Source organism: Spermophilus citellus (assembly GCF_964194105.1).
Source record: "Spermophilus citellus genome assembly, chromosome: 10".
Classification (NCBI taxonomy): Eukaryota; Metazoa; Chordata; class Mammalia; order Rodentia; family Sciuridae; genus Spermophilus; species Spermophilus citellus.
Genome location: NC_138197.1, coordinates 77,770,058 through 77,780,928, shown reverse-complemented (window position 1 = coordinate 77,780,928; position 10,871 = coordinate 77,770,058). Strand labels below are relative to the sequence as shown.

At 47.0% G+C, this 10,871-nt stretch overlaps 1 protein-coding gene across 1 annotated transcript; it reads left to right on the top strand.

The window, feature by feature from the left end:
- Window positions 1–4,206: 4,206 nt before the first annotated feature.
- Window positions 4,207–10,027, top strand: TAC3 (tachykinin precursor 3; the record flags this gene model as incomplete). The annotated part of the gene is made up of 6 exons (XM_081311919.1): window positions 4,207–4,320; window positions 6,688–6,793; window positions 6,995–7,024; window positions 7,603–7,656; window positions 8,027–8,101; window positions 9,919–10,027. 5 exons carry the CDS (start codon window positions 4,207–4,209, stop codon window positions 8,098–8,100), a joined length of 378 nt encoding a protein of 125 aa, XP_081168045.1. The 3' UTR covers window position 8,101; window positions 9,919–10,027.
- Between the last annotated feature and the right edge of the window lie 844 nt (window positions 10,028–10,871).

The window sequence follows — 10,871 nt, the reverse complement described above, 5'->3', positions numbered from 1 at the left end:
ATCTGAAAACTACAGGTCTCAGTTTTCCCCACCTGTGTTACAGGGTTTGGAATTGGCTTTCTCATCATGAAGAAGCAAGGGTTCTGCATCAGCCTTCTCTCCCAACCCTCCCCACTATCTGCTCAGCATTCTCAAAATCTAAACTGTTCCATCTTCTGAGAGGCACAGCCATTCTGGGTTCCCCTGACCACCATGAGGAGCCATTCTAACATATCACAGCTTAAACCAGCTCTGGCACAGTCCTGATTTTCTTTCTCTGGCTCTGCTAATTTTCTTCACAGGCTCTAAGAGGCCCTAAGGGGATCTTCCTGATCAACCTGCTCTGTGGGTTGTCTCCAGCTGTCTCCTGGCTGCAGGCATGGAAGGTCACAGATGCTGCTGATTTTCCATTCTTCCCTGGTATCTCCAACCAGTGTCTCATATGGCCCTAGCCCTACCCTCACACCCAGCACCTCTCCAGGATGTAGAGGAAGTCCACAAGTGGAGCATGTGGTGGTGGACAGGTGCAGGTCTTCATGTGTGCACAAGGTCTACCTCCACCTCTAATCCCTAGAGAAAGACTGACAAACCTGTCTCAGCACATCTGTACACACCTTTTCCTTGCCTTGCCCTCAATAATGAGGGGGATCTGTTGTGGGGTGAGGTGGGATCTGCTGCTAGGGAGCCTGGACTCCAAGTACCATCTACTCTAGGCTGGTGACAGCATCTGAGATGTGGCTCACATAGCGAGTAGATATTCAAAGAAAAAATACCTAGATGCTCTATAGCTGCAATAGGCAATTTACATGTCATTTGCATATGATTCATGGGCAAAACGAACCTGCCTGCTACAGTTCTCCAATGCCTCCCTCCTTCATCACCTTTCTAACTTAGGTTAACATCAGCTCTTTCAAGTCTTAGCTAATCCCAGAGATCAAGGGTAATCAGCTTTCCCTGCCATCCCTTTGCTCCCCACAGCCTTGGCTCTCACTATCCTCTGTGAGATGCCGCATCATCAAAGGACATTATTCATGGTGGACCTTTGCTGAAGCCCTGCTTCCCTGGTGCCAGGGCTTGGGGGCAGGGACACATGGGATAGTTGGGGAGGGGTCGATACAAAGATAGGGCCCAGGAGGCTATTGGTCCAACACCTCCTTCTGCACACCCAGCTCCCTCCACCTGCCTAGGTTGGGCTTCTAACTCCAGACTGATGGGAGAGGAGGCAGAGAGATGACGGGTCAATTAGGAAGAGCACCTGGGCTTCTCAAAAGAATAAACCAGTCATGCCATTTGTATGTAAACTGCCACCCACTTCTGTTCTTCATCCCACTAAATGCTTCCAGCCCTGGGTTCTGGCCCATGTTCTTTGCCCACACACCCCTGCAATTAGCTGGGTAATGAGAAGCTTTCAATCAGGCCCCATTAGCCTCTCACATAATAAAGAGAACTTGGTACCCAGCTGCTGCCCTCAATCAGGGTGAACATGAGGCCATATTGCAGCCAGGGTAACTTTTGTCAATAAAGCCCAAATCCTAGAGTGGGTAGAGTGGTGAGTAAGGATTTCAGGATCCCATCAACACTTGAGAGACTCCATGAAAGATCCATGATTTGGGCTGAGTTGACTCTGGCTTCCCTTTTCATTTTATCGAGCACCTATTGTATGCCAAATACTATAGGATATAATAGCAAACAAAACAGACAAAAGTGGGCTGGGGTTATGGCTCAGCGGAAGAACACTTGCCTAGCACGTGCAAGGTGCTGGGATCAATCCTCAGTACTACATAAAAATAAATAATAATAAATAAATAAATAATATTAATAAATAAATAAATGTATTGTGTCCAACTACAACTAAAAAAAGAATATTAAAAAAAAAACAGACAAAACTTCTTTACCTTGTGATGCTTATATTCTAGTGAAAGTAGTGTGTGGTAAAGAGACAATAATAAGTAATTAGCATAATGGATGTAATGAATGTGCATGTAGAAATAAAAACAGGAGGGAGATGTAGGGAGTATTGGGGTGGTAATTATTTAAATAGGATGATTAGGGAAGACCTTGTTAAAAGGAGTCTTTGAGGTAAATGTGAGATAGAGATACTGTTCTCATCCCAAGATGTAGAAAAGTAAATGGTCCCATATTTCAAAGTCTCAGAGAGGTGGGCCATCTGCCCCTTTGGGAGTGCCAAGTGTTCTCTCACAGGTCAATGTTCATGACAATGCAGTAAAAAGAGTGGAAGAGATGAAGTGAGAAGGACCTGAATTCGTGGTTGTTCTGTACCAACTGGTAGCTGTGTGTATGGGAGTGAATGACCGAACCTCTTGAGCCTCAGTTTCTTCATCTGAAAAAATAGACATCTTTCTTACCTACTTCCATGATGGAGTTGCTGAAAACCAAATGATTGCTCCATGCCAGAGTACTTTGTGAATGCTGAAACCCTGTGCCAGGGAGAATACTAAGGTTAACACCTTGCTTGGAAGCTGGCTTTCACTACAGATCTCCCCCATCTCTTGGGAAACAACTTCTTGCTCCGAGTCTGGACTCTGTTCCTGACCTGACTCTGCCTCTCCTCTGGGACTTTCTCCCTTGGGTGGCAATAGGCAGATAAATCCCTTCATGGGTGTGGGGTGTGAACAGAGGGTTGAAAGGTCAGAGGAGAAGATGCTCAAGCGGCAGGGAGGCAGATTAGGGCAGGGAAAAATGTAACTTTGAAGGAAAAGGGAAGCAATGAGATCAATGCTGGAGCACAGTGGAGTGGGAGAGGGATGGCGGACCATTCAGTGGAGTGTTCATACCTCCTCCCTGGGGGATAGAAGGTAGAACTGTAAGAGATGTAGCTAAGTCTGACTATTTCCGGGTCAGGAAGGAGAGGGGAGGCAGGCAGACAGGGCTCTCTGCACTCAGCAACAGGAGAGAAGCATTGGTACTCACTGGGGTGAGGACTAATGTGATGGGGCAGTGCCCCCTCGGAGGAGGACAGAGAGAATGCAGATGGGAGGGGATGCCAGACTCACCCCCAATCCTCAGGTAGGGGGCCTGCACCTGGTGATCCTGATGTGACAGGGACAGAGAGGCACTTGCTGTGCTGTTCCAGCCTGGCTGTCAAGCTTGAAGGCTTAAAGGGCAAGGAGCTAGGGGGTGAACATGGAGAAAAGGGGTCCAGGGTCCACACCTATTGAGCTAGACCTGGTATGGTGATTTTATGACAAATCATACACAACAACATTCCTTAGAATGCCCACCTTCTGTGCCATTGGAAAGTGGGCTGCTGGACAGCTCCAGCTTACTGCCAGATCTGGTGTGTGTGCGTGCGTGTGTGTGTGTGTGTGTGTGTGTGTGTGTGTGTGTGTGTGTGTATGTGGCTGCAGTCTGCGTCCTCCCACCCCCACTATCTTCCCCCCTCCCCTCCAGCCACCCTGGGATTGGTGACTCTCAGCCCCTCCCCTTGGCTCCCCCAGACCCTCCCAGAGCCTTAATCGGGGAGCTGGGACTGAGTTCCTGCAACCTTCCAGATCCTGCCACCATTTCTCTCTTTGCCTCAGCATCAGCAGCACCGGCAGCACCAGCTTGTGGGGAGTGGGGAGTCTCCACTGATCAACTCCCTGATCTGCCAGTCCCCCCCAGCACCAGGCTCAGAGCTGCCCCACAGGTAGGCACAAGGGGAAGAGTGTTGGATAGTCTGAAGCTGGCACCAAGGGTCAGGGGCCAGAGTCAGGAGGGAATAAAGGAGATAGCATTCTGATAGGTGAGCAGAGTAGTGAGCAGAAAGTGTCCGTAGGGTAGCAAGCTGCTAATATTTGGAGCTTTAACAGACTGATTATTCCACAGCAGAAAGTTTTTGCATAAGTCTTGGGGTTATCTAGTCCTGAAAAATAGCCTTCAGGACCTCTTTTTAAACTGATTAAGGAAACAGACTAGTTTATGTCGTATAAATCATTATCTTTGTTGGGAGCTAGAGGCCGGCAGCATTTACCACTGCTCATTGCCAAGGGCACATTCTGGGGTGATGTCTAATGAGGGAGCAGGAAAACTGAGCCCAAAGGATGAACCCCTGGCTCAGAGATGTGTTTTATTCTTTTCTGACTACGACTAGGATGGGAGAACTGGCGGCTGGGAAAGCAGGTTGAGCCCAGCTGCTGGTCACAAATGCCTCTTGTGTTTTCATGGAGCTGTATCTTCTTCCCCTTCCTGCCTTGCCCAGGGCCTCTCTTTGCCCTCTAAATCACCATGAGGAGTGCCCTGCTGTTCGCAGTCATCCTGGCCCTTGGTCTGGCTCAGACCTTTGGGGCTGTCTGTGAAGAGCCACAGGAACAGGTGGTGCCTGGCGGGAGCCACAGCAAGGTAAGGCAGCCGTGGAAGAGTCCTGGGAACATCATGGACACCTGGGGTTCTGCCTGCCTGGAGTAGGAAGAAGGGAGGAGGGCAGGGTTGGGAGTTACGTGGGTTCTCTGTCCTAGGGTGTTTTGTCTTCTTTTGGGTTTCTACCTCTCTGATCCTCTCACGTTCCCATTGTCTCAGGTCTTTAAGTATCTTTGTCTCTGCATGTCTTTGTGCATAAAATGTGTCCAACAAATATGTTGGTTGATTGTCAGGAGGCTTGGTGATTTGATAGTCCTGTGAGAGGTGAGCTAAGGTGGTCTAAGGTTCTGTAGGGTCTGGCTCAGATTCTATTCTTGGCAAGGGAAGATCTCATTTACTCCCTGGATAGTAGGAAATGCAGAATGTCTCTCACAAATGATCATTTGCATACTATTTCACCTATCAGTTATGTGTATTATCTTATTTTTAAAATGAAAATAAATTGTCTTTTCCTCCACTTATCCACCTCTTGTAATCTTGGGTACTTGTAAAATCTCAATCCGTCTCCTGCCCTCCTCTACCTTTGCTGCCTCTAGCCTCTGCTTAAATGGGATAACAAAACAAAAACAAACAGAACAAAATAAAACCCCAAATGTCAGAATGAGCCCTGATTTCCAAAGTTACTCTAAGAAAAAAAAAAAAAGGAACTGCCAGGGTTACAGTGCAGGGAGAGTGCAGGGAAGAAGTCTTTAGAAGGTTTTGAAATGACAGCAATTACACTGGTACAAATGCTTTTAAGATGATTATGGGTGGAGTTTATTACAAATTCAGTGTGCAAAGTCTAACCGCCTCTCCAGCTCCAATCTGTTTAACATCTCATTACAAGAGCTGGGCAGCAGAGTATTTGAACAATTTGGGGAAAGTGTCTGCTGGGCCAAGAAGAGAGACAAAAAGAGATTGCAGGGCAGCCTTGCAGGTGGCAGCAGCTGCGCCAGATCCAAAAGCCCTGAACCCATTCAGAATCACCCAGGAGTGCCAGATATGGGCTGGACCCTGTGTTTGGTGCCCCAAAGTTCCCATCTGGGGTAGTCAGAGTGTCTGGGTTATTAAGAGACAAACCTGCTGCTGGATTTTGGGTAATAAGATGTCCCTTCTGCTCTTCCTGGCAAATGAAAGACGAATGCCCTCTAGCCCCTTCTCCCCACAGGTTGTGAAGATGGGGAAATTGAGGCAGGAAGAGGGTAGAATATATGTGTGCCCTTAGAGTGCCCAGGCAACTAGGTTGGTATGTACTTGGGTAAATGCACTGCTGTGTGTGCATAGCAGCCTAAGGATGCCTGGGCTCTGGAGAGAGGTTCTGCTGAGTTTGAAGGTGAAAATCTCCAAACACAATCATTGTCTTTGCAACTGCAATTAACTGGGTGTATGGCATGTACCCACTACCCTGCTGTGCCCAAGTTGCTAGAAAAAAATCATAAGAGCCCCTGCTGGGCAGCAGTTCCAGAATCTGGGTTCTATTTGTGAGGAAGAGGAAGGGATATCATTCCGAGCATGTGGCCTTCCTGAAATTACAGATCCAGGACAGAAAGGAGAGAGGGAGCAAAAACCAGAGGCAAAAAGCCATGGAGAAGGGGAGTATGAGAGAATTCCCTCCCATAAAGAAGCAGAGAGGGGAACGTCCATGGACATAGCCCAGAATGGGGGGATATCAGGTTAGCTGGTGTGCCCTGGCTATCTATTGCCACTCCACCTCAGGACTGAGTCTTGTCTGTGACTCATTCATGGAGTATAGACCAGAGGACACCTGCTTTGTCTGATGGTGCTTTCTTGGGAATGGGGGCATTCATGGCTCTCTCTTAGTAGAACAAACACATCCCTGGGCACACTGGTTCCTGATATGCCAGGGAGAAAAGAACCTATAGCCTTTGTCACTGAGAGATTGCAGGATTGGAATGGGGCCCCAGAGGACAGTCCTCGAGCTTGGGAGTTAGTGTGATCAACTGACCCATTTTGAGCAGAGAATGTCCTTCATATCTGGAAGTCCTTAGTCCTAGGCAAACAGGACAGCTGACCAGCCTACAGGGATGCTTCATTAGGGTTTCTCAAACCTCACGGTAGATATGAATCACCTAGGGATCAGTCAGGTTCAAATGCAGGTTCTGCTTCAGCAGGTCTGGCAAAAGATGGAGATTCTGCCTTTCTAACAAACTCCCCTCTGTGCTGGTGCTGCTGTTGGTCCATACATTATACTCTGAGCATCTGCTTCTCTTCCAGTGTAAACCAGAGGAAATCCTGAATGAAAGATGTATTGGAATTCAGCTGTAATGGTTTCAGGCTGCTTTGTATGGGAAGAGTGTGTGGACAGGGTATGAGCCTTCTCCTTCAGCCCTCCTTTTCTCTTCCCTAAAGGACTCGGATCTTTACCAGCTGCCCCCATCGTTGCTGCGGAGACTCTTTGACAGCCGCCCTGTCTCCCTGGAAGGATTGCTCAAAGTGCTGAGCAAGGCTAGCGTGGGTAGGAAGCAGCCCTGGGGGAGAGGGTGTGAGAGGAATTACTCTGAAGATGAGATAGGCCTGGGAGACCCATTTAGGTGGGTTGAGAGGGTGGGAGACAGAGCATAGCTTAGTGAATCTGTAAGGGTTGTTTTGCCAATCCCCCTTCATCATTTCTTTCTTGGTCTGCTCCCCATTTATGCACATTTTCTTGGTTTCTCAGATCCTAAGGAATCATCACTTCCCCAAAAACGTGAGTAGCCTCTTCGTCCTCCAAATACCTATGACATGGACTCTAAGATAATCTTGCTGCTGCTGGGAGGGAGACACAAGGAGGCTCTGCTTCCCTGGTCACTTACTCAGAGCTCCATGGGCAGGGGCCTAAGGGGCCATTTTGGCCAGCCCCATCTCAGCTGGTGCAGACACTACGTCAGCTACAACTGATGAGCCAGCTTTGTATGACTGGGAAAGACAACTAGGGAGCTAGGAGGACAGTTTTAGGAGTTGTCTCTCCCACTCATACATACTTCCTCAGCAGGTGTGAAGGCCAGGGCCCAGGGGGTGGGGTGGGGTGGGTTGGTGTCCTGCTTCACTGGCTGGACATTAGGAACCAAAGGATCTCTTGGGGCCTATGAAGATGCTAAACAGGCACCTGCTGGGACAGAGAGTCCTTGAAATGTGGAGGAGGGAAAGGTGGTCATAAAGGATATGTCGGTTAGCTGTGAAGGGTCAGTATAAAGAAACAGACTAGAAACCCAACCTCAGAAGTCCTGACACATGTATGGGGAAAGCATCACTCCTTCTGTTGACAATTTTGGCTTTTTTCTGCAGGTGACATGCATGATTTCTTTGTTGGACTTATGGGCAAGAGAAACAGCCAGCCAGGTAAGAGTGTGTGGAGGTATAGTAGAAGAATTTGGAGAACTGGTAAGGACATGACAGAAATTAAGTGCCTATTTGTCACCAGAGGAAAAGTAAGATTTTTTTTTTTTTTGGTTGCAGTGAGTGGAGGCCTTTTCTAAGATAGTCCTGCTACTGCTAGGAATGAGGCTCTGTTGCCTCCCCACTCTCCCAACTCTCTTCCAACACTCTCTTTTCTAGCTAGGGTGTTGGGTCAGGGTAAAGGACATATTCAGAAAAATCCCTCCTGTCCTGCATGAAACCCTGGGTTCAGTCCCTAGTACTGGAGGGAAAAAAGAAAGAAAAAAGAAAAATCTTTTCTAATTATTCTAATTATACTGTTTACTTCATCCAGATAATCCTACTGATGTGAATCCAGAGAACATCCCCAGCTTTGGCACCCTCAAGTATCCCCCCAGTGCAGAATAAAGTAAGGACCGTTGGTGGAGAGTGGAGAGGGGACTGGTGTGATTATGTGTGTTGGGGGAGGGGTTGCCAGTTGTACATTTCCTTGGATGCTAAAGATATTAATGCTCATTAATTTGCCCTAAAAGAAGCCTAACAGGCAGTTTCTGTTGTTTGGACCCTGTTTTCTTATGATGGAGAGGTCATCATCTGATTACTATAGATATGGTGTCCAATTCACATTTGAAGCATTTGCCTCCTGGGCAGGCTGAATCTTTTGGTTCAAAGACTCAGGAAATAGGCATAGAGCTAGTCAGACACAGGATGATTTAGGAAGAGATGCAAGGGACTCTAAAGTCTAACAGGAGTAGCTGGAAACCACATCTTAGCCTCTATGTGCCATGTAGGGATTAGAACATGACCTAACTTTGAATCCTGGATCTGCCATTTTCTAACTGTGACTCCGTGGCCAAGTTACCTAATCATCTGTGCCTCAGCTTACTCATCTGAAAAATGAGGGCAATGGTGGTACCTCCCAGTGTTGTGGTCTTGGGGATGGAGTAAAGAGAGGATGTTTAGAACAGTGCCTGGTGCCTGGTGCCCAATGCTGTGTTAGCTGTATCATGGCTCTTTGGACCTGGGAGGTGGGAGGATGTCGTAGTGTTTCTCATGGCTGGCTCTGAACTGCCTGCGAGAGCTGTCTGGGATGGACCTCAGGCCTGAGTTGGCTGGCAGATTCCTCACTTGTCTGTGAGTGTAAGCCCCCAGGGAAACTGTCTAGTCAAATCTCAGAACCTAATGCCTTGACACCATCTCCCCATACCCCAGCAATAGCGCACAACTAATGGCTTTCTTTTCACTAACTTCCATAAAAAGACGGTGAGAAGAGGAGAGGAGAAGGATGCATGAGCCCCAGTAATCACAGGGAGCCCCCTGCCTCTCTCTCTGTGCCCCTAGAACGCACACTTGCTGGTCTCAAGGTGGCCAGCCAGAGACCCAAGGGGCTGGCTGGTGATGATACTGCCTGTGCATGACTCCCTGGACCAGAGACTGGGTCTGGCCCCCCATTTACTATTGGGTGAGAGGGCACAAAGAGCTGTAATAACTGTAACTCGCTGATTACATGGTGCTTACCGTATCATTTTGCTCTCATTAGATGGTTATTTCAGTCCTGCCGTCGGCCAGATAATTATATGGGCAGCTATATCTGGATGACATACTCTCCTCCAGCGTTATGCACCGGCCATAAAGATAATTACAGTGCAATTTTTGCCATAGTATTTTATACAAATGGCAAAAACAAGTGCATTGTGGAAATCTACTTTTAATGTTTGCTGGTGAATCCAGGCTCTTTCAGAGGGACCAGGCCCATAATTGCAGCCTTCATAATCTCAGCACTGATGAAGCATTCTCAACCTGTTAGGTGCCAGGCAGAATAGGACGGAAGGTCCCTGAAGGCTGGTGTTTAGAGGAGATTAGATGAGATGGATCAACACAGATCATTGTATCATCTTCTTCATTCACATGAAACTGCTGGAAAAGGAAGTGATCTGTGTGCCCATCCTTTCTCTGGGATGTTTCTGGGAAAAGGAAGGACTAAATAAGGCAGGGGGAGCACTAGCACCTGGTACCTTGGATAGGCAGCAGGGAAGGGGCAGGCACCTGATATTAAGAGGTCCAGTCTTTCTGTCCAAAGGTTGCAGTGAAACTGAGGTGTAAGTCTTCCCGTCTCTTCTCCTTTACAAATGCCCCTTCCCTGTCCCCTGCTTCCCTAGCAGGTGGTCAGTGGGAGTTTCACAGGACGTAGATGTGATTTTTGTTTTTGTTTTTTTTTGTCCTTAGCACTCCACTTTTGGACCCCTGGGCTGCATCATGAAGACACTGTCCCCTATCATGATGCCAGGTGCACGTTCTCCTGTTTTCCTTTCTCTTCCCCATCCTTGTAACTTTCTTGTGCTTTGACACCCTCCCCAACTCTTCTACCCCAGCCTGATGTGGAAACTGTAAAGAAACTACACCAGTCCCAATGGTCATTGATTGTAGATTCTGTAGATTGAATATTGTTTCTGTAGCATCCTACATTAAAAATATAATGTCTCTCTCTACTCCCCAATAATAAAGAATTTTTACGTATGAGTGATGTGATGTATTCTTTTCCTTTTCTCCAGCTACATTATAAATACATATATACCTATGTATGACACATATATTTAAATGGAAGTATTTTTATTTTGTACACATATCAATTGCCCTAATAGTACCTTTAATAGTTCTTTACACAATTACTATTAGATTTATTTAATGGTTTAAAAAATAAATATATGCATTTAGAATATAATTTTTAACACTCAGAGGCTTTCACAGACCAGCTTCAGATAAGGAAAAAACCAAATATTCTGATTCTGTGTATATTTCTTTTTTTTTAAATTTATTTTTTAGTTGTAGTTGGACACATCACCTTTATTTCACTTGTTTATTTTTATATGTGGTGCTGAGGATCAAACCCAGGGTCTTGCATGTGCGAGGCGAGCTCTCTACCACCGAGCCACAACCCCAGCCCTTTGTGTATATTTCTAAGATGAACCTGGGAGACCTTAGTCCCTGAATTGACACTGTTTAATTAGAGAGGGAAGTAGGATCGAGGCTGTGCAAAGCACACTGCTGCAGAAGAAGATGTGTCCATAGAACTGCACCATCTTACTATCTGTAAACATGGAGCATAGGTTCTGTGACAGATCATGGAGATGAGATGGTGATCTGTACACAGATTTTATAGACTAGCAGGGTTGTGGAAG